This window comes from Mesocricetus auratus, unplaced genomic scaffold, assembly GCF_017639785.1.
Source record: "Mesocricetus auratus isolate SY011 unplaced genomic scaffold, BCM_Maur_2.0 Super-Scaffold_100024, whole genome shotgun sequence".
Classification (NCBI taxonomy): domain Eukaryota; kingdom Metazoa; phylum Chordata; class Mammalia; order Rodentia; family Cricetidae; genus Mesocricetus; species Mesocricetus auratus.
The window spans coordinates 12,241,023-12,265,739 of NW_024429205.1; the positions used below are offsets into that span (position 1 = coordinate 12,241,023).

The 24,717-nt window shown below is 42.7% G+C and overlaps 1 protein-coding gene across 2 annotated transcripts in view; it reads left to right on the plus strand.

The window, feature by feature from the left end:
* Positions 1–493: 493 nt before the first annotated feature.
* The window catches only part of Vsnl1 (visinin like 1), a 102,304-nt gene continuing 78,080 nt past the window's right edge, over positions 494–24,717 (plus strand). The window contains exon 1 of one of the 2 annotated variants that reach the window (XM_013119823.3): positions 494–587. In XM_013119823.3, the coding sequence (XP_012975277.1) occupies positions 563–587 (25 nt within the window). In that variant the 5' untranslated portion in view covers positions 494–562. Of the gene's footprint in view, positions 588–1,974; positions 2,268–24,717 lie in introns of those variants that run through there. The other variant, XM_005079055.4, reaches the window with a different exon arrangement.

The following is a 24,717-nucleotide window of genomic DNA, read 5'->3' on the forward strand; positions in this document are numbered from 1 at the left end:
AAAACAAAACCTATTGCCTTCCTTCTTGGAAGAAGCTACTGAGGTCGAATCTACCGAGTAACAGTTCCGTTTAAAGTACACGTGTGCATTTTCCTCCTAAACACAAGCGCAAAGTAAGTTATCTAAAAACTGCATATTGTCACAAGTGGGTCCTCTCGAGGGATCAATAAGCAGGTTGGTCGGGTTGAAGGGGAGACCTAGCATCTGGACCCCTTAGGTTAATATAGACTGCAGTGCCTTGGCTATTCTCCAGGGAGGCATCAGAAGGCCTCAGGGGGGCGGAGGGACCGACAAAAGATGGGGGACGGTACTTTGAATTCACTCAGCAGCCATCTCTCCAGCTAACAAAAGCAACTTTTCCAGACCTGAACTTTAGCCCTTGGTTCATCCAGAGAAACTGAAAGAACCCGCCTAGCCCGCGGGGATGCCCTGCTGCGCAGTGCGCACTGCGGCCTGTGAGCGCCGGGAGGGCGCTCGCCAGATGGGCTTGGTGATCGGCTGCGGCAGAGCGCCTGGTCCACGAGGCTCCGGGCTCCGGGTTTCCGCTGTCACCCGCACCTGGATGGAAGAGCTACCAGAGCGCTCATGTGAGTCCCGAATGTGCAGGTGTGCTGTCTTCCTGGGGAGCCTTTCTGGGGAGGCTGGCCCGGAAAGAGCATTGGTGAGCTCTGGGCCGGGTAGGTTAGTTTTGAACCTGCTTGGTGTTGTGATCTGAGACCATCACTGACCAACATGATCCATCGGCGGCCCGATTCTCTCCTTTCTCTTTAGTTGCTTCAAAAGCATTCCAAGTCGGTCTCCCCAATTTGGAGCCAGCTGCCTCCTGGCAACCAGTTTAGAGCTGGTTGACCACCAGGGGCGCTCTAGGTATGGCAGTTTTCTTGAACGTACCAAGGTGTGTAAAGATCCTGGGCAAAAACGCAGAGCTCCCCGATAAAGGAGAGCACTGATTTCCATCTTTCCCTCGAAAATGAAGTCCCCACCTAAATGAAACTCCAGAGTGGTTTTTGTAAACGCCATCAATCTCGGAAACACAGGGCAGTGCCCGCTAGTGGATCCTTCAAAGAAAAGCCGAGAGTAAGTAAAACAGTAAATGGGAAAAGCCATCAATTGGGAGCATTTGTGAATTCTCCCTTGCTTTCCAGGTAGGGAAGCCACCAGCATTTACGGGACACTACTCTTTGCCAAGTTTTCTAGGCTTTGGCAGGCCAATGGGCAGCGGGGCAGAGCTGGCAAACGTAAGCTATTGGGGAGGACCTGATGGATGAGGAAGATGAAAACCCAAACCTTCGATCTGGATCTGAACGATTATTGGCTACTTTCCCTCCACCTAACCCTTGCCCAGTACAAAGCATACTCAGTACATGTTTACTATGTCTATATAAATGACGCTTTTCAGCACTCGTTAATAGTCACCAAGGTTCAGGAGCTTCGAGCCCAGCTCTCTTTAACACACATTGCTCCTACAAGGGCCAGCCACCAGGCACTTGGCTCCCCTTCTCTTAGCGCCAGACCCTCTGGGAAAATGCCTCCAGGGCAAATGGAAATGCAGCCATTCTCTCAGTGGTACACTGACAGGGGCTTAGGGGCCACCTGGAATCGATTTTCTGAGGTTTCTGCAGTTTCCTTCACCTTACAGTCTGACAGAAGGTTTGGGCCAGACTAAAACTGAGAACGGCGGGAAAAACATGGCCATGTGTTCTTATCACCAGAATCTCAGGGCGTGGTGAATGAATACCTTCTGCCCTGCCTCGTGCCGGTCCTACTTCAGGGGCTGGGGTAAGCTGGGTTCCTTTTCCCCATCTCTTTTCGAGTGTCTGCTAAAATCCGGAGGCTCAGAATCCACCAGCAAAAACTCCTAGCCCTTCATCTGAGCATGCGCCATCGCCAAGCGGCTTTTGGTCACAACTCTCCAGGCTGGGCTGCGGAGCAGCGGGAGGAGGGAGGAGAGAGAGAGGAGGGGGCGGGGCGGCGAGCAGCGAGGTGGAGGCTCGCGCGCTTGCGCATGCAGCTCCAGGGACCCTAGGTTTTTCTATGGGATTCCCAATCTGCAGCAGAGATTCACCCGAGAGTGTTGCAGCCACCGCTGGCTTTGCAAGGCGCGATCCAAGAGGGATTTAAGCAGCCCGGAGCTCCTAGAAAAGGAGCGAGAGAGAACCACTCACAGAGACGGCTTAGCCCTTAGCCCGAATTAAATACATAGATTTTTGAAAGAACTGTTGAGTTTTATCATTTTCGTTAAGTGACGGTGCACAGCGCTATAAACTGTAAGTGGAAAATATAATCTTCGTTGCATTTTTTTTGCATGTGTAGCGCAGCCAATTGTCAGGCGATGCTTTGGCTATTGTCACAAAATTTGCTTCGCATAGATGAGTCTAAATGCATGGTGACAATTGCTTTGGTTAGCGTTAGCGGTCGGAATGTGCTGCTGGTTCATGGGGGACCTTTTGAAATAATGCGGTGGGGGAAGGAGGAGTGTTTATATACGGCGTGTTTGGGGCACTTAGGTTAGATTTAAGACAGGTGAGACTGGGGGCTTTTTTAGGTAAGACTACAAATAGGTGTATTTCCTTAGACAGATTTAAGTATCATATTAAAAGATTGTGAAGTTTCCCAGTTGCTGATAAAACTATTGAGCGGTTACAGTTAAGTACCAACCTGTCATACGTGGGATTGGTGCACCATTTTTTTTCCACCGTAGAGGATCACAAAAGGTATTTGCTAAGTAAAACTGAGTGGACGAGGCCAGTGTGGGTATCACCTTTGGTTGCTATGCAGGATGCTAGTGTTTAAAATTCAAGGAGTTAGGCGCACAAGTATATTGCTTAGTACTTGGGAAATGCTATTTTCTTTTGTTTTTGTTTTGTGTGTGTGTGTGTGTGTGTGTGTGTGTGTTTTCCGTCGCAGTGGTGATTGTTAAGAAAAGGAAAGCATATTTGATTTTGAGCCGAGTCAAGAGTGTCTGGATGGGGACTCTCAAACCCTGACTAGCTAGCTACCTGACTCTGCATTCCGCATTCGCCTTCCGGAATGCAGGGCTGAGAACTGCACCCCCTGGCACATTGCATTTGGTACTGTTGCCTTAAAGGAGAAAAGGTCGTTCTGTGTTTTGACTTAAATTGGGTTGTTTCTAGCCCAGAAAGTGGAAGAGGGGTCTTCACAAGGTCAAACCCTATTTGGAGAAAACAGATGACCAAAGAACGCCCTCCAGGGTGTGAGAATGTGTTTGGGGAGGGGGTAGAGAGACAGGGAATGCTTTTCACAGGCTAGGAGAAGGAGAGAGCGCATCTCCGCACAGATTGCTACCCAGTGAGATGCCAGAGTGGGAATCCATTTTTCCGGAGTTGTCCTCCTGTCCATATTTCGGGGACTAAAATGAGATGGAATTGCTGTTGGGTGTGGGAAATGCAAAGTGTACACTGTCCGTGTGTGACACTTCCCACTCGAAGGCAGGAGAAGCCAGGGAGTTTTATTTCTACGTATTTTCTTCTAAATTTAAAGGAATTTTAGGCTGAGACAAATTTTAAATTAAACTTGTGCAAACTCGTTTTACCTCGTCGTCATGTAAACTGTCTCCATTTGTGTGTGGCATGGGGGTGGGGTCTGCATCATTGTAGACTTTACTAGGCATGAGAGCTAAATAACCCCCAGAAAATGCTGCATTGAAGCGGGTTGGCAGAGTGGGATGTGGCAGACAAGAGAAGAGGGGCCAGTGTGCGCCAGATTCCCACAGAAAAGTCTATCTGATATCTGGGATGAAAAGAAATAAAATTCCCCTAAATGAGGGGGGGAGCCGTTTTAGGCATCTCTTGATAGTTTGACCAGTCCAGCTACTTTCAGCCTCTCGAAGGAATATGTAATTTATTTCAGTGCATAAAATTGGCAATAGAAAATTCTAGAATAGACTCTCCTTGGGAATCCAAAGTAGACATCACACGGCCCCCCCTCTTCCTTCCTTCCTCCAGGGCAGAAAGACCAATCATCGTCACATTTGAGCCATACTCCTTGCCATGGTTGAGTTGGCGTTAGTTCAACGACCTGTATATGTGTTGCTCTGCATTGATGAATAGGTGGCAGAGGAAATGGGGGAGGGGTCACAGATGAAAGATAGCTGATGCTGGATCTCAGATTCCCTGGCACCCAGGTTGACAGGTAGAGAGGCTCAAATCAGGCAGAGTCCTTTATACGGTATCTATTGGAAACCTCTGGTTTTGACAGATGAGGAAAGGAGGCCCAGAGCCATGCAACTAGATAAAGCCAATTAACTTCCAGTCTATGGGACAATTATAAAGTCATGTTGCATGCAAATGGTCTCTTCTCTGCAGTGTACAGCTACAATGCTGCGGTCTTCATATATATATATATATATATATATATATATATATATATATATATATATGTCTTCTCATACGGTGCAAGGTGGTCTTGCAGGGGAAGGTGGGGGGTTGTACACTCTTTCTCCCTTGCATCTTTCCCATTGCTCCTCACCTCTAATAAACCCACCTCATTGGGCTGTCTTTTTATTTATTTATTTATTTTTCTCTCTGGTGTCCTGTGCATCTTGGTCAATTTATTTGAGACCTTTGGTGTTTCTGGGAAGCATCAGCAAACAGAGGCCAGGGTAGCTCCTGTATGAGACTTGCCTGGGATGGATCCATTTCTCCTGGCTCTGCTCCCAGAATCCTCAGGGGCTCCAGACCTCAGACATACTGCAGGTGCCATCCCCACCCCTCTGCCAGTCTAACCTCTTCCCAGGCTGCTGCAGCTGTGAGGCATGGGAAGGAATGATAGGAGCAAAGAAACTGCACGGTAAACACACAATGGACTCTACCAAGTCCCCTGGCTTCCGGAAGGCAGAAGCCAAATCAGGGATGTGCATCTCCAGGCTACATGGAAATCCTCCAGGGGAAGTCATCTGGGGATGAAGGGGGGGATGGTTGGTGGGTTTAACACGGAGTGAATTCAGAGAGGAGGGTAGGAAGGCTTCTTAACCGCTTTGGAGCTTTGCAAGCATGCACACAGCTCTTCTTTTGGAAGGTGCTTTCTCCCTGCCCCTTGGGCAGCTTTCTTCACTCAGTAGCTGATCTAGAACCACGAAGCACGTTTAAGACTTCTTCATTTCTTCCCCCTACCAGCTTTTCTCTTCTTTTCCTTATCCCTTGCTTTCTCCATCTCTCCCCCGTTTTCCCATTTTCTCTTCTCCCATAAAATATTCCCAGAGTGCCTACACGCAGTTCCATGCCTTTTAAAGATAATCTTGGCCCTCCTGTTCTTTCTCCAAAAATATAATCTTCCAGACACTCGGGAAGACAGCTACAACCAGCACAAATGTCCCCAGGAGGCAATGGCAGCTTTTCCTAGCCCCCAGATGATGAAGCATGGGGATGGGGCTGTGAGGTGGAGGAAAGTTAGAGGAAGGCCTTGTTGATGTGCTTTTCCATTCACAAAAGGAACTCAATAGTCTTAGATGTTGTTGAACCTGAGGGAGCAAGGGTTCCCAGCATATGTACCAATTAACAACGTAATTACTCCCTTCCTTCCCAGGAAACATTTTCTAAAAAGGGATGAGCTCCGTCTTGGATATGGTTTGTTCATAAAAAAAAAAGTTCTTGATTAATTAGATGTTACGTTGGAATTCTGTCCCAGCTGTTCTGAATACCAGGTTGCCTTTGTGGTGGCCCAGAGCCTTGTGGCCGCTAAGGGTTTTGCTTTGGTGGACCATATAGGAAGTATGTTCTGTAGCTGGAAAACATGCCAGGGAATGTTAGCAGCCTTTCTGTACAGTAGCGTCAGTATGGAATAGCACAGTCAGGAGGGTTGTGTTTAGTTGAATGTGTACAGATATGGACTCTGAACATTTCAGAGGGACTCCCATAAGACATCTATAGAATGGCAAAGAGCATTGATATCAATAGCAAACATGTGATTTCTCATTGCTAAATCCAGTGTGTTAATGTCATTCCAAAAGGTCATTTTCATTGCACTGAGTAGTTTCTACGCACCTTAAATTTGTGATTATCTGGGAATGTAGGACAACTGCTTTTATAGAAGGAACTGGGTTTGTGGGGGCTTCGAAGGACCTTCAGTTGCTAACATGCAAGCATGAAGTCCTGCGTTCAATCCCCGGCATCCACATGAAAGGCTGGGTATAGTGGTGTATGCTTTTAATTCCTGCACTGGCCTGGCAGAAACAGGTCGATCCTTAGGACTCATTTACTAGCCCTCCTGGCCTAATCAGAGAGCTCCAGGTCCCAGGGAGAGACTGCCTCAAAAACAAAACAAAACAAAACAACAACAAAGAAAAACCAAGGTGGCTGGAGCTTGACTTGCAGCTTCTACGCATGTGAGCACAGACATGTACACTCACACATGCACATTCATACACACAAAGAAGGGGATGTATCCAACAAATCTAAGGTTGAAGTAAGACACTATCTCAGTTATATGTAATAGGTAGAAACATTAATTCTCCTGAAAAACAAAAATATGTATCAGTAAAGAATGGTTGTTATTGTTATCTCCCATATAGTTACATAGTCCATTCCTTTGACATAAATAATGTAGATGGTATTTAAGGAAAATTATAACCTTGAAGACATTGGAAACAGTATGAAATCACAGGTCTTAATGAGTTCTGTAGTATTTCCACAGTATCTACATATATTCCCCAGCAGAAACTCTAATATTTGTCTGTTAAATATTTGCATGTAACATTCAACTATAGCAAGTAAAACAGTTCTGTGATGAGCATATGCACAATTACCTTTGTTTTAAGTATCTTTGGGGGTAACTGAGGCAATGACACAGTTGGTAGATACCAGCTGCAGAAGCATCAGACTGAGCCGGGTCCCTGGCACCCATGTAAAAGTTGGGGTCAGTGGTGCATCTGAAACCCGAGCACTGACAAGGGCAGAAACAGGCAGATCTCCTGAGCTGACTGGCCAGCAAGTTGCGTCGGCCAACTCTGAGATCAGTGAAAGAACTCGTCTCAAAAAGCAAGATGCAGAGCAATAGAGGAAGACATTCAAAGTCAGTGCCTCACACACACACACACACACACACACACACACACACACACGCACACGCACACACATGCACACTCATGTGCACACACACAAGCATGCACAAACATCTCACACATACACACTCACAAAATGTAACATCCTTTTACTAAAATTAGATGCTACATACTAAAGAATATTTTACAATTTACTTTTAGTAAATATATAAAAGCATTCACGCCAGTTATTATAAAAGTAGAATGCTGGAATAGAGAGATCACTCAGCCACTAAAGGCTAAGCTCACAACGTAAAAGACAAGGATGTCATTTTTAATCCACTCTTTTATTTCATCTTATCTCCCTTTTATTGAAAATGAAGGGTTTTTGTCCTCACACAGTATATCCTAATTACAGTTTCCCTCCCACTACCCCTCCTAATCCTCTCCCCCTCTCTTCCCATCTGGATCCATCCCCTTTCTGTCTCTCATTAGAAAACCAATGGACTTCTAAGGGATAATGATAAATTAAAATATAGTAAAATAAAATAAAACTGCTTGTTTATTTATTTATTTGCTTATTTATTTATTTTTGGTTTTTTGAGACAGGGTTTCTCTGTATAGTTTTGGAGACTGTCCTGAAACTCACACTGTAGACCAGGCTGGCCTCGAACTCACAGAGATCCACCTGCCTCTGCCTCCCAAGTGCTGGGATTAAAGGTGTGTGCCACCAACACCCGGCTGAAACTGCTTGTTTATTAATAAGCAGAAAGATGAATTCTATTGTCTATATAAAAGTCAAAAAAGAAATATATGCCCTATGTTTATTTAGATCGCGGTCTTTGGAGCTATGGAATTACATTAATGTGTTCCCATTGTAAAGGGGCCATAACATTACATTTTTCATTTATGGTTTGCTTCTAATGGTGCTTTCCTAAGTGAACCAAAATAGTTTGAGCGGCTCCTGGCCCAAACCATTGAGAATTTTACTAGGTGAAGGATCTTGGGGCTGCATTAGGAATGACTTAATGAATGAGACAAAAATGGAACATCAAATTACTGAAGAGTCCTCGAGGAGATTTGATGCTTTGGTAATAAGGGACCTGTGACTACATCACACAGATGCTCTATGCCCGTTAGCTGCCTTAGAGCAGAAGAGCAAGTCGGGTAAGTGTGTTTTTCTAGATGTCTCCTTTGCCTTATTGCAATGCTGACCTGACATCGATGACCTGATATGTAACCACCAATTGTTTACTTTTGATTTAAAAAATGTAATCCTGGTCATTATTCCCAGTGACTTGTTGGATAATATCTGGGTGAACATTTGATACCCTTTTGTACAAATTACAATTAAGACCTGGAGTGCTCTCATCCACCAAGTGGCTCTCGATCTCTCAAGATAGATAATACAATAATAGCTGGACTTTTTTTAAGAAATTGGGTCTCTTAATTTAAAATATTTCATTTTTAAATATTGCTCATAAAATACAGTACTAACAGATCAGTTGAATGTATCGCCAATTATTATAGACTCATAGACAGAATCTTATTTTCTCATAGAAGTAACTTTCTAAAAACAAACTATAAATATATTTTTCTTTTCTATCTTTGTGCTTACTTAATATCTCTTAAGGCCTGAAAGACTCAAAACTTTTGAAAAGCTGTGTATAAGCAGGTTTATTTTTTACATATTGTTAGCATGTTGAATGTATTTCAAAGCATAGATAAACTGTCAACAAGGTAAATAATAAGACCCTAATGTTCTATTGTTTTTTTATTTTAGAATGGTTGTTGAAGCTGGTGGTTTCTTAAACAGTAGGCTCTGAATTATAGCATTCTCTGGTGTTTTATATTTTGCATAGGTTGTATTAATTCCTTTCATTCACATGTTTGTTTCTGATTTCTTGAGAGCAAGTATTTAAGTTATAAGACAAATATCCCACTAGAGACTCATCAAACAGTATTGATAGTGTTGAAATGGTCATTCATGTAATATTTTATTTTCAAATATCAGTTGGTGGTATTCACATCCGACTCTCCAGTAGGAGCTCCAGTTGCACGGGATTCTTTGCTTAGGTTTCTTGAGTTCATGAAAAACTCTTAATAATGCTTATTCCAAGATTTCAAATGTTCTTATAATTGTTACATAAAGTGTTTGGTGGTATGTTTTCTTGCTCATGTAGGAAGTTTTATGGAAAGTTAAAATGTGAAATCAACTTAATTTGCAGAGAGAAAACTGTTAGTTTTCCTTTAAATGATCATAAAAGTATTCACTTCTCCGAGATAGATGAGAAACATCACTTTCATCACCTGTCAGTTTAGGTAGTGTTGGGGAAACTCATCGCGAAGATTTCACTTGGTTTAAAGAAAATGACAAGAAATGTATTCAAGGATGTTCAGGTGGGCATGCTGGCCCAGGTGTGTAATCTCAACAACTTGAGGAAATAAGGAAGGAAGGTTGAAAGTTGGAAGCATGGAGCTGGCGCAGGAAAATGCCTGCAGCTCTTTTCCCAGCACCCATGTAAGACACTGGGCACGATGCTAGCAGGAGCCCTGACACACTTGCTAGCTAGCCAATCAAGCTGCACTGTGACCTCCAAGTTCGCTGAACTGGAAAAAAATAAGACAGAGGAAGATACCAACATCAACCTCTGGATTACAGGATCACAGACACACATATGATCACAGAGACACACATGTAGATATTCAACACACAGACATCAACACACATGAATAGACACACAGCATCGCAGACATACACATGTGTCAACACAAGACATCAAAACATTCAAATACACACACACACACACACACACACACACACACAAACTTGATATGGCTACAGAGTGCAATCAGAGCGAACCTAAGCAACCTACTAAAATTTTACCTCAAAAATAAAATTAAAAAGGGTGTCCAGGTAGAGTATAAGATCCCAGGTTCAATCCTCAGTACTGGAGGGAAATGAAAATCTTCGAGCAAGGTTTGATCAGATAAAATCCTGCAACTTAGTATTGTATTGGTTCTATGACCTTCTATAAATTAGTTCATCCCTCCCACTCATTGTCTGTAGCAATTCACAGCCCTCTTGAATAAAAAATATAAGCTATGTATGGAAAATAAAGACTCATTACTGAAAATATGCAGTAAACGACAGATATCCTTGCCACCATCCTTTCATCAGAAATCAATACTACTTTGGTCATTGAGTAGTAGCATGATTTAGTTAAGATATTGTGACAACCCTCAAGAAAGTATGCCTAGTAGAGAGGACTGATTACAGTTCAGTGAGGTGAACACCACGCTATTTCGTGGTGCAGAAATATCAGAATACAGCTGTAACCCCAAGGTGTGGGAGGTAGAGGCAAAAGGCCCAGCAACTCGAGGCCAGCCTGGGTGATAGGACATCCCGCCTTTAAAAGAAATAAATGAAAGCAAAAGTGGTTTTGATGCACAGAAGGGGAATTTTAGGAGAGAATAAATGCCTGTGTGGAGATCTCAGACTCCTCGTTTCTCTCAACCCTTCTTTAGATGAATCCCCTTGGTCGTCTCCCCATCGCTCCGCCTATGATATCTACATGTAACTGAGAACTGCAAGGTGGCGTCACGTTTGTGTCCTGACTGAGCACATCTGGAGCTCACCTCTGGGTTATTATTTGGTGTGCCTAAACGATATGACCCTTGTCCTCCCTTCCCACCCTACAGCCGAGCACTGAATTTAGTAAGAGCAGCTCAAGAGCCGTGCCTTGTTAATGAGGTAAACGTTACTCTTCGATGCTGGTGTCCCTCACTAGCTTCCAAAACACACCCTCCTCGTAGCTCCCCTGTTACTCCAACTCACCCCATGACTAATCTCTCAGCCTGTGTCTGTGGGAGGAGTCTGTTAGAATCTACTCTTTCATTCTTTTCTCCCAGGGCTTTTACAGTTAAAAAAAATTCCAACAGCTCTTTCCTATTAAATCAAAAACTTGCTCACATTTTTTCTATGTACACACACACACACACACACACACACACACACACACACACACACACACATACACACACACACACACCATGATCGTACTGTTCCTAACAGTTCCAAGAGCTGTTTTTCCTATCTTCTAGTTCTTCCCCCATATTCTGGGGGATTTAAGTACCTGCCTAGTCTTCAGGTATAAAGAACATCTTTTTCTTGCTTTGAAGTTCACAAATGTTGGTCCTACATTTTAAGGCTTCCACACATAACAAGACGAATCCCAGGTGAGTCTCAGAATGCTAGTAGGATTTTTGGTTTCAATCTTTTGTGCTGATTTTCTTAGTCGCAGAAAGAGAGTGACATCTTAATATATTACCCTATGGGAGTGCTGAGAGCCATCCTACATGTGCATGCAGCAGCTGAAATAATTTGACGTCCAGTAAACAATCCCTCCCCCATACAGACCTCCTCCTGTTCTAGTGCCCATAACTCTCCCTCCTGGCCGCCTTCTCAGTCTGCATTTCACTATTTCTCCCACTCCAGCATAGATGTGTTCTGCTGCATTTTTTCCAAGTATGTTTGTTCCACTGCACCAAGCTTGTAGGAGAATTATAGTCAATGCTCACGCGTGCCAGGTGGGGCTGTGGATGGAACCTCGGGAGGGCTGTGCTGAGCAAATCAGTGACCTAGCTGAGAGCTGTATTTCTGCATCTATTTGAAAAAAAAAAGTCTATATCATTAACTTAAGGTGCACTTCCTAGTAAAGAATCCAAAGCATCAGGTGGCTAACATTCAACTGACGGCCAGTCCTCTCCCACTCCAGAGACTCGATGGTGTGTTCCACAGTGTCAGGGGTCAGCTGTCAAAAGCCAGCCGCCTTTTCACCTCTTCCTTTTCTTTCCTTCCCGTTTCCTTCCAAGAGGCATCTCACACCTGTAACCCATGCCAGGAAGCACCACACGTCACCTCTTGTGCCAATTCTGTCACTGTCGCTTGCGTATGCTTTGTTCATCAAGGAAATACCTATCAAATAACACCAAGAAAATAGCAGAAACGGAGGCCATAAATGCTGCATCGCGGAATGTGTGCACAGCAACGTTAGACTCCAAAAGCCTAACTCTGTTTTAGAAGCATGTTCTAATGTAAATAGACCATGAGCAGGGGACAGTCCTCAAACAGAGGCTGAGGAGAAACATACATACATACATACATACATATGTACATACATACATCAAACATACATGATACATTCTCAGTTTCTTCACTGCACTACAATAAATTGTTTACTAAATTTTTAAGCAAAATGTTTTAGAGAACGGGCTGTAGGAGATGTCTCAGCTGTTAAGACAACTTAACTGCCCTTGCAGAAGACTCCGGTTTAGTTCACATGGTGGCTCCTAATTGTCCACAGCAACTCCATTTCCAAAGGATCTGGTACCCTCTTTTGACCCGGATGGGCACTAAGCATGTACATGGCGCACATATATACATGCTAGGCCAACACTTCATACACATACGATAAAAATCTTATGACTACTGTAGAGCAAATGATTTATAACAAATCAGTATTCATGAAGATAGCGCGAAGATGGCGTCTACTGAGAGTTCCCTGTTTTGCATAGTTGGAAGGGGTAATGAAAAGTTTGTAGTAAGGACATGATAGACTTTATTTCTTGAAGTTAGTTTCCCAAAACTCAGATAATTTTCCTTGAAGACATCTGTGGAAGCATTTCTGGAGGGAAAATTATCTGCTGCATCCCATCTCCACCCACAGTTCAAATTTTCATAGTAACAATAAATATATTTGGTCTTGTGGTAGGGGCTACTGTGTCTACTTAAGCTTGAATTAACTATATTTCTAAGGCTGTTTGCAAGGGGACCTTGTATGAGAATGTGCTTATTAGCATTTTGTTTTGTTTCTGAAGAACTCAGAACCGACTTTAATGAGACCAGGTGAACTATGGGGTGAGGATTGCATGGAGGTCAGAACTAATTACAGGACTAATTAGATATGTATTTCAGATGTCAAAGCTATTACTCAGCATCATGGGGTGCAGCCTTGGAGAAGTAACTTCAGTTCTCTGAGTTTTAATATCCTCCAGTGAAACTTTGACCTAGCCTGTTTAGTTAGGGACTGGGGGAAATTGAAATATTTGTGTGAACACACTCCGCACACTGTGTGTGAGGGGAAAGAGATTATTATTATCATCATCATTATTATTATTATTACTTAACTTTAGGATTTTAATTTAACCTAAGTTTTTTTAAGAAAGTAACTCAAGAATCTTGGGGAACATTTTACGTGAAGAATCTCTCTGCCAAAATCTGTCCTTCTGATCCTTCCCACCCCAACTGCAGGCCCATAGGTAGAATGATAGGTGTCACATAGCTTCAATTAGGCCTCCTTGGCTTTTAAAAATGTCTTTGAATAAAACAATCTGGAGAACAGGCATAGTGGCACACCCTTTGGTCCCAGTGCTCAGAGGCAGAGGCAAGTGGATGTCTGAGTTCAAGGCCAGCCAGGCCTACAGAGGGAGTTCTGGAACATCTAGGGCTGCAAAAAGAAAAGAAAAGAAAGAGAGAAAGAGAGAGAGAGAGAGAGAGAGAGAGAGAGAGAGAGAGAGAGAGAGGAAAGAAGGAAGAAAGGAGGGAGGTAGTGAGTAAATAAATAAAAAGAAAGAAATCTGCTTCAAGAATCTGATATTCTCTTCTGATCTTCACAGGGACCAGACACACACATGGCAAACAGACATACACAAAAACAAAATGTTCATGCGATTTTTAAAATACAAATTAAGAACATAATAATCTGAAGAGGAAACACTAACTCATCAAATGTTTGAGAAGTGTCTACATCATCTCTATGAGATTTCCTACATGGTTAAAGAACCTGAGCTCACACTCATTTCTGAGTCAAACGAGTGCGTCTCTACTTACAGAGAGGCTTTTTTTTTTTGTTTTTGTTTTTGTTTTTACGAGACAGGGTTTCTCTGTATTGTTTCGGAGGCTACTGTCCAGCCCGGCCTCGAACTTACAGAGATCCGCCTGCCTCTGCCTCGCGAATGCTGGGATTAAAGGCGTGCGCCACCACCACCGGGCTACAGAGAGACTTTTATGGGAAGACAGACCCAAAGGCTGGTTCTAGCAGGGACCATTTGGAAGTAGGATTTTTCAACCTACCAGAGTAAGAGGTTGATAAACATAAATGGTCTTTCTTCTCTTGAATTGCGCATAAGTATATAAACCTAAAGCACATGAGGACAGCACAGCTTGTAGGAGAAACGAAAGCTCTATAGATGGACAGGCCCACAGAGAATCTGTCTTAGTCTGGCTCTCAGCCTCCTCATGCAGACCAGTCAGGATAAGTTTCCAGTGAGGACAGTGGAAGTGACTGCTTCTGAGCCACCTACAGCACCAATCATCAAATTCTGACCCTTTCTTAGGAATCCTAATCTAGGCTTCCTCACCAAAAATATCTCTGTCCACTCTTGGCATATTATATTATATATTATAATCACTGTGTTCACAGCAAATCTCCTGCAAAATTGGAGGATACTACAGAAAAGAAGCGACGTCTGGCAGGCACCTGACTTGCCTGGGTGGCACGTCACTAGAGACCAGTGGAATAGGAGTAATTAGTAAGCTGATTGTGCAATGCTCATCATTCAGAGATTTGTCATCCCCAAACATCTCAGAACAGTGAGAAAGGGCCTGGACCTAACCCCCCAGGAAACTGATGTCCAGGATGCTGTGACACTGCTCTCGCAAGATCTTACCTATTTCCTGTATCATCCTTTTCCCTCACCACCTGTCCAGAGTAGATGACAGAAGGAAACAAGACCCGTTACTGTTTCTTCTTCATGACTACATCAGAACTGGCTGAGAGGCAGGACGTGGTGGTACATGCCTGGAAAGTCAGAGTCAGGAAGACTCTGTTGAAAGCCAGCCTCGTCTACATAGTGAGTTAGTTCTAGGCCACGTGAGGCCACAGAATGAGACCCTGATGCCAAAAACTAGAAAACCAAAAACAAATAAAATTGTTCTAAAAAAAATAAAGAAACCAAACTGGGTACAAAGTACAAATGTATGTTTAGGGAATGCTAAGGTTTTTTATTTAAAAAAAACAAACAAACATTTTTCTGATACCCAAAAGTAACCTGAAAATACATAGGGCCAAGAAGACGACTGGTGGATAAAGGCATTTGGTACCTAGCCTGACAACCTGGGTTCAATCCCCAGGCTCCACTCACTCCCTCCCCCCACCCACCACACCCCCCACCAACACATATATCAAAATTATTGTAATACAACTATTTTAAATATAGGCTAGTCCAAGGTACTACACCAGAATAGGAAAGGGGAATAGGATAGGACATGTTTGAAACAATGATGAGAGAATAAAACTATGAGACAAACCCATTTAGTGAAGCTGGATTTGGCTTTAAGGAATAAGACAAGATGGTATGACTCTTAAAACAAGAATATGTGGACAGAATTGCTATGTGAATCTTAGAAAGACTGTGATGTGCACTGGTGGGGGAAATCATTAGGGGAAAGAGACCTGGACTGACGTCACCCAGAACACAGGGGAAACTGGGAAAACTGATTCTCTTCCAAGGAGGTGTTGGTAGAAGAGAGCGTGCATAGGAGGTTTCTGTCATTCGTCTTGGCTGTGAGCCACGCCTGGGTCCATGTGACTGTTGGAAGCTTTCCTTGGGCCATATTTGGAGAGAAACAGAAGTCATCTGTACCTTGTAATAAAAACTGTCAGCAGTTCTGTAACGATCTTAGCGTGTGCAAGGAACCATGCTGGGTATTTCTGCACATGGTGTCCTTGATTCCACATCGCAGGTCTATTAGGTAAGCACTTTCAGGTAAGTCATTCTATGACCAAGAAAGTGGGTCTCAGAGGGGGGGAAAGAAGTTGCCCAGGTTCACAGAGCTACTCAGTGGGAAGTCTTATTTAAACCCAAGGCACCCCGTCAACCCCCAACCACATTACAGGAATATTCATTTTCTAATTATGTGGAAAGCATACATAGTAGACAGAATACTAGCAGTTTCCATGTGCCCATCACTGGCTCTAAGGACCTTTATCAAAGACACTTGGTTTAACTTCTAGTACTAACCATCCCCTTCAATGGATTAGTTTCAATACATTAAGACGTACTATCATTTCACATATGAATATCTAAATGTACACCTTTATGGTCTCTTTAAGACATATCAACAGCACTATCAACACAGCAAGAAAATAATACCTAATATCTTCAAATATCCATTTGCTGCTTGAATCTGGTGCTGATGTGTCTTCATTGTCAAGTTGACTCTGTTTAGAAACATCTAACAGACGAGCATGTCCATGAGGTCGCTCCAGACAAGTTAACCTAAGTAGACCCACCGTGAATGTAGACTGCAGCATCCTAGGAAACCGGGTCCCACACCCAACAAAAAGAGAATAGGGTAAGACATCTTGATGAACATCGGCATTCTTCTCTCCCCGTTTCCCAGCTGTGACATGGTGTGGCTAGCCACCTCCAGTTTCTACTGCCATGCCTTCTCGGCCTTAATTCTGCCTGGACCTTCATCAAATTGCTTTCTTGATGTATTTCATCACACACACACACACACACACACACACACACAAAATGAGAAAAGCCACTAATATGAATCTCCTAAGTACCCATATGGTTTATTTGAATCATAATCCAAATAAAGTCACCAACACGTCCTGGGTAGCAAAAAATTGGCAGCCAATTTTATCCAAAGCAGAATTGCTTCTCCACACAGAGAAATACGGTGTAGGTGAAGGAGTTCCAGCTGTCTGTAAGGCCCAGACACTCCAAACAAGCTCTGTAAACTTTGGAATACAAAAATTACAACCGGAAATTAAAAGCAAGGACTATTGCCATGTACTTAGATCAATCTCTGGCATGTATAAGGTTTTCATTGAATTCTGATTTCCTTTCCGAAGAGGAAGAGGAAAAAGTGTAAGAGTAGTCCAAAAAAGCTTGAAGAAACTTCTTGGAGTGCTTTGGCTACTGATCCTTGGAAAGCATTCCGAGTTTGTGTCTGGACTACAGTTGTGCCAATGTGGCTAATGACTAATGACTTTCAGTCTTCCCCACCAATGTGTTTCAGGCTCTGCATCATTTCTACACAAAGAGGAAGCCTGTGACTTTAAAATGATCTCAAATTCAGAAAGACTGCAATATGTAAAAGATGTTTAACTTCATACCAATTAAATATTTAAAATTAGCATATGCCACTACCTATCATGACCAGAGGCTACAATTATGTCTGAGAGGTAAATGAAAGATAAACTAACAGGGCTGAATTAGTTACTTTCATATTGTCATAATAAAACACTGTGACCAAAGGCAACTTAAAGAAAAAGGAGTTTATTTTGCCTTACAGTTACAGAGGTAGAGTCCAGAATGTCGAGGAGGAGATGTGGTAGCAGGAACAGGAAGCTGAGGGCTCACAGTTTTAAGCACAAGCACAAAGCAGAGAGTGAACTGAAAGTGGGACAAGGCTTTAAACTCTCAGAGCCCATCCCACTTCTTCCAGCAAGGCTGCACCTCCCCATAGCCTCTCCAAACAATGCCGCCAACTGGGAACCAGGAGCTCAAATGCCTAAGCCTAAGGGGGGATATCTCTCATTCAAACAACAGCCTATCTGATCCACGATTTTTATTGTATAAATTTGGACAAGGCCATTCATTCCTCAATGGTTCAGTGTAAGGTATAAAATACAAGCTCTGAGTAAGGAAATTTCCATGATCAGGTATCAATACATTGGGGAAGAAAGTTTAAGTATATGTTAGAAACTAGTTTAAATTGCCTCCATCACTTAAGGTGTCTGTGGCCCTGTGCAAAATGACTTCGACTTTCTGAACACCAATCTTCACATTCGTTAAGTGTAACATCTCACAAGATTGATGTTAACAGAGGAATAATAAGCATAATATGCAGAAGCCTAACTTACATTGATACTTAGAATAATGGCTATTATATCATTGGTTGTTTTTAGTAAAATTAGTATTGAGTACTTGCAATTTTTAAAGCATTTTTACTTATTCTTTGAGAATTTTATGCAATACACGTTCATTATATTCTCTCCCCTCCTCCAACTTCTCCTAAATCCTCCCCCACTTCCCTATCTACCCAACTTTCTGTTCTCTCTCTCTTAAAAAAAAAAACACAGCAAGCAAAAACAGACGAACAACAACAAAAGATACACCAGGACAAAACAACCATGGAGTCCACTCTGTGTTGGCCAACTCCTCCTGGGGCCTGTACTGGAGCATAGTTGATATAATAATGTCACTGCTTTGAAGAAAATGGATTTTTCCTCTCATAGCAGCTTCTTGGCTAGGAGCGGGACTTTGTGTCCTCTTGCCTTCCTCCATGCCGAAATTTTGTCTGACTTAAGCACAGGCAAGTCTTATACACGCTGTCACAGCCTGTGCATTTGTATGTTGTCTGACATATTGGGTCTGGAAAACACTCTTTCCTTGAAATCATACCTGTGACTCTTAAAATCGCCCCACTCCCTCTTCCTCATAGATCCCTGAAGCTTGAGGAGAAGGGTGTGATAAAGACATCTCATTTGGCGTGGGACACTCCCAAAGTCTCTTTATTGTTCAGTACATTTGTCCAGTTTGGGGGCTCTGGGATAATTGCCATCTACCACAAGAAGTTCTCTGATGAGGGTTGAGCTTCACGGGTAGCCTTTGAGTTACAGAGTAGACCCAACCTTTGACTCCCTCAGAGATCTGTATCTATACAGTCCTGTGCGGGGGGAGGAATGCCCATGTAATTTAAGACAGATTCCTCTCTTTTATGCTTTAACTTAAATAAATATATGTCATGTTTCCTTAGAAATAAGCTTTATTGCAAACAAACCAAGAACAAGCAAACAAAGAAAAACCTAAGTGGAAATCTTGCCAGATTCTGTGGGTAACAAATTTCATTGCATCTCATGTCAGCTCCAGTCGCGATTTGGTAGTCCCAAGCAGCTCCTCCTTCATGGGAACTTGTCACACTTACACAGTAAATGTCTTGTGCTTTTACTGTATGCCAGAAATCAAGTTGAGCCCAGACATACAAATACACTCATGATAAAGCAGTGAGTCTAACATGATGCCACTTGCCCATAAACTTGGGAGATACAGATGGATAAGTAGTTCAAGGCCAGCCTTGGCTACATGAGACGCTTTCTTAAAAATAAATAAAGTGGAGGCAGGCGGATCTCTGTGAGTTCAAGGCGAGGCTGGACCGACAGCCTTCAAAACAATACAGAGAAACCCTGTCTCGTAAAACAAAAATAAATAAATAAATAAATAAAGTGACGAATGTCTATTTTCAAGGAGCCAAATGAAGCAGATCTGATATTAAATTAGCATCAAAGTGGCATGATTTGGACCAAACAGAATACCTGTCTAGTTTCTTTCCATATGAAAACCTACATCAACCAGTAGCTCATGCCTATAATCCCAAAACTGAACAGGCTGGAGCAGAAGGACTGTCATGAGTTCTAGGCTAGCCTGGGCTACACAGAGAGTTCCAGTGTTACATAGCAAGACCCTGTATATAAATAAGTAAACAACAAATGAACAATGCATCTTGATTTTTAAGTGGCTCTAGGTCAATGAGCTTAATACCCTAAAGAAAAACTCCGGGACACTGATTTAGCTTCCATTTTAATATTTTAGTTCTTTCATTTTTGTTTACTTATTTGTACATTCATTTATTTACACAGGATCCTTTTCTACTGCCTAAGTTGGCCTCCACTGTGCAATTCTGTCTCAATATCCCCAGTGTTGGGATTAGAGGGTTTTGTCAATATAACTTGCTTTCAACTGTAGTTGAAAACATCATCTTTCTGTTTTGCAGTGTTTTTATTAACTTTTAGAATTTCATGCCAGGTATTTTTAAGATGTTCATACCCCATCCACAGTTATGTAGGGTGGGGAGGCTGAGCAAATTATAAACCGTCAGTTTATCACTTCAAAAATCAATTAGACCATTAAAAGCAGTTGACTTTCAGACTTCACAGGAGAAAGCAAATTCTGACTGTGAATTGGACAAAGACCAAAAGTTCAAAAACCCCAATGTCACCATCCCTTGGTTTCTCAGCATCTACTTCCTCTCCTGTAAAATGAGGAATGATTAAGTCTATCCTTTAACATACCTGTAAATAACAAGTGAGGTTCTGCATGAGGTACTCTTACCACAGAGCTATAATTATGTTTGTTTACAGTGATGTGTGAATAAACAACCTCCCTAGGTCCTTCCAGAACTTATTTGAACAAAGTTCCGAGATTCAACACTTATCTAATTCAGTGGTACTCTCACTCAGGGCCTTAGTGCCTAACCAACTGTAGGTGCTTAATAAATACACATTGAGCCAGGTGTTGGTGGCGCACACCTTTAATCCCAGCACTCGGGAGGCAGAGGCAGGCAAATCTCTGTGAGTTCGAGGCCAGCCTGTTCTACAGAGCAAGTTACAGGACAGACTCCAAAGCTACACAGAGAAACCCTGTCTCAAAAAACCAAAAAATTAAAAATAAAATAAATACACATTGAGTGAATCATAGGATGCCAGATGGTCTCAAATTCTTGTCTAAAAGATGGAGTAGGATGGTGGGAATTTCCAGGCACTTGCAGAAGATATCTCAGAAGGAAAAGAAATATGCGCCTGCTGTGTTTGTCATCTGAGGTCTTTGTGCTTCTCACAAATGCTTTCACCTCTGAGTGTCCAGGTCTTCAAAACACCCACAGCCAATGCCTCAAAGGAGGAGAACGGGATAGCAGTGGTGTCGTGAAGCATGCCAAATCCGTAAACACTCTTTGCACGTGTCGTCTTTTCGCCAGCAACCCCAGCAAGTACATTAAAGTACAGATTGCATCACTCATGCTGCACAGCAATATGTCTTGTCCCTCCTCTAGGTGAAGAAATTCATGTAGAAACCAAGCAGTTTGCCTAAGGTCCTGAAGCTTGCAAGTGATAGCTCTAAACTCAAATCAGATCGGCTCTCTTTCAACTCACTTCCCGTTGCTTTTTTCTTATATCTGCCATGCCACTTTCGTATGAAGGGCTAGCTTTCTGCTTTAGTTCTTTCAATGTTTATTGAACATTCATCATCTGCATGCGACTATCCCTCATAGAAAGCAGTCTAATAAGAGGTATAAAGTAATAAAAAAGGCATCCAATGGCAAATAGATTAAGTGGCATGGAAGAAAATATGTGATGTTATAAGAAAATACAGCAGGGAGATCTATTTGTGGGCAGCTGAAGTAAGATATTCCAGGTTCTTAGAAAATCCACTGAGATTTGGGTTTCCAACTCTACCCTCCTGGGATTGTCTAAGGCTTGTTTACAGTCTCAGGGCTGTAGGATGAGGACTGTTGTTTCATTCTCCCATTTCTCTCTGGGAACTGTGGGTCTCCTTTGCAGAATTTAGCATCTCCCACTTTATTCCTCACCCAACAGGCCCCAGTGACAGAGGACTGCAGAGTCTTCGATGCTGGTCCATCTCCAAGGGACTCTCAGCCTCTGATGTGAGATCCTCCAGAGTGACTACAATATAAGAAAATCTCCAAGCACCTTTGTGACCGGTGCACTTCCAAATAGGCTCCTCCGCATTTTCATTTCGTGTGGCCCTCTGGATTGATAAATGTGGCCAAGCACCTCATAATTTTCTGTAAGAAACAACAGAGTAGTGAAGCAGCAAAGAATGCAAGGGCAAATAGAACTAAACTCCCAATTACAAACATATAAACACACACACACACACACACACACAGACAGACAGACAGACAGACAGACAGACAGACAGAGGGGGGAGAGAGGGGAGAGGGGGAGAGAGAGAAAAAAGAGAGAGAGAAACAGAGACAGACAGAGACACAGAGAGAGAGAGAGAGAGAGAGAGAGAGAGAGAGAGAGAGAGAGAGAGAGAGAGAGAGAGAGAGAGAGAGAGAGAGAGAGAACCTAGCACAAGGATTAGAGATAGGATAATTTTCCACTTTTAGAGATATCAAGACCAGGCATTAGCTTGACATCAGACAAAGAGAGCAGGGATAGCATTATCCAAAAAGGGAGCCATGCAAAATAGCAGTAAGAAAAATCCTTCAGACCCCTGTGCTCCTGCATTTGTTGTTTTTGTTTTTCTGGAGAGGGGATTGTTTGGTTTTGGTTTTTGTCTTTTTTGAGACAGGGTTTCTCTGTAGTTTTGGATCCTGTCCTCGAACTTGTTCTGTATAACAGGCTGGCCTCAAACTCACAGAGATCACCTGCCTCCCAAGTGCTGGGATTAAAGGTGTGCAACACTAGCACCTGGCCCTCCATAATGATTTAAGACTACTGAAGTTTTCTTTATCCAATGCAGTCAAGGAGCATGGTGCCACAGAAAGACACATGAACTCTGTCATCAGACTCAGGTTCAAATCCAGCTTTGCTGCAAAATATCCTGAATCTTATTATTCATTTTACCTGTGAAATTCAAATAATGATCCGTCTATGACAGCATTATTGTTATTAATGTAAATTACGGCACACAGGTATCATCTGGTGCCTTAGCTCTAGAGACAGTAGTGACAATGGCTTTAATTATAAGATCAATAATATTAGAAAAGGCTAATTGATACTGTCCTGGATGCAGGTGGCAGCAGCTTGGTCTTGTGCTGGTCTCAGAGCTGTTTCGAGGTTGGTGTTAGTGGAGTATTTGTGGGGAGAAAAAAAGAAAGAGGGAGGTTATGTTCATGGGCACCATGGTGGTGTGACTTCAGGCAGAGGCCTTGTCATAAAAGTCCACCCCAGAAGTCAACCCAGGTCCTTTACACTGTCCTGAAGGGTTTTCTTCAGGACACAGTGTGGCTCACACAGAATGCTCTCACTCAGCAGTCAGGGTCCCAGCCTACTCAATTCCGCTGAGCTTCAGTTCCAACCTACTGAGATTTTTCTCCAATCTGCAGTTCACGGCTGGTGTCCCCAGTCGGCCCTGCTTTAGTCAGACCTCCTGGTCTTCTCTGAGGTGTCAACATTTTCAGACTCTCAATGTTGATGGCTGACGAGAGGAATACATCGTGACAAGCAGCAGGCGCAAAACCAGTGACTTGCAAAATTAACTCTTGTTTCAGTCAAGCATGGTGGTCATGCCTGGAATCCCAGCATTCAGGAGGCTGAGGCAGGAAAATAATATGAATTCAAAGCTAACCTGAGACCTTGTCTCGTGAAAAAAAAAATAACCACACATTTAATAGTGGCAGTGGTACTCATATGTGTTTGAAAAACTATGCCATATATTCTATACTGTTCTATTCTCCAAGGCCTAATATTTTCACAACTTCACAAATCCTTGGGAATAATTCAACATGTTTCCCCACCCCAGACCAGACTTCACCTCAACAACCCAAAAGCCAAATTGTATTTTTCAGTAAGCACTTAAAAAAAAAAGAACAGAGTTAATGTTAAGACTACACCACTCTTTAGAAATCAAAGCCATGAACATTTGCTTACGGGTGATGGTCTCTAGACAGATAATAAGCTTATGTAAGCAGGTGTCATTTCTTCCTCTCCCTTCTAAGTTTATCCTTAAGTTTAGAACCAAATTCTATAGCACTAAGTAAGTGAGTGCATTGCATTAATGTGGTTTCATCTGCCTCTTGGCATTGTTCTACAAAGAGGACCAGCAAAGCCACTGGAAGCCAATAGAACTCTGGGTATGTTTTACTTGTGGGATCCAAGAAGGGTCTGTATCCGAGCATTGCATTTCAACTTTTCTCCTAAGAACTGGGCCCTGCATCCCCCCCCCCTTTTTTTAAAGAACATACTCTTGTGAGACTGGCCTCAAGCTCATTATGTAGGTAAGGATGACCTTGAACTTCAGATCCTTATATCTTTATCCTCCCAGTGCTTAGCTTACAAGCATGTGCCACCTGTGATTTGTACGCTGTGGAACACTGAACATTGGACTTCACGCAAGTTACTCCATCATTTAACCAACTGAGCCCTTGCATCCATTGTTGATGAATGATCCCATTTCATCTGATATTCGTTCCAAATTCTTCAAAGAGCACATCTATTTTTATCTCTCTTTAGAGAGTCCCTCCCATTCTCCAAGCTCCACAGTCTCATCAGTTGGCCATACAGGTCAGGGACCCAACCTTGATCAAATTTAAGGGCATCTCAGTGTAAAAACCACTTACCACTGCTTCCCCTGGACATGAAATATTGATAGAGCCATTTCCATGAAAGGAGAGATGGCACATATTAATAGCTGATATGTCCAATGTTTGGGGAAAGGAACAGTCAGGAAGGTGAGATGAAGGGGGAGTATAACTAACTGCTTCCTGGCCAAGAATAGCTGGGGCATTACAGTCTTGTGTTGCATGATGTAGAACCTAGAGTGAACCCCATCAAGTTGTCACTGCCGTCTCCTTCTGATGCAGTGGTTCTCAACCTTCCTAATGCTGGGAACCTTTAATGCAGTCCCTCATGCCATGGTGATCCCGACCACAAATTTATTTTATTGCTACTTCCTAACTATGATTTTGCTACAATTGTGAATCATATTGCAAATATCTGATATGCAGGATATCTGATATGTGACCCCTGTGAGGTCATTAGCATCTCAAACAGGTTATGACTGACAGGTTGAGAGATGCTGTGAGATTTTGAGGGGGCTTCTAATGTGCTTGGTCATCCAGTAGCAGAGGAAGAGCTTGAACTGTTTTGCAAGTTCATTGAAACTGAGTATTA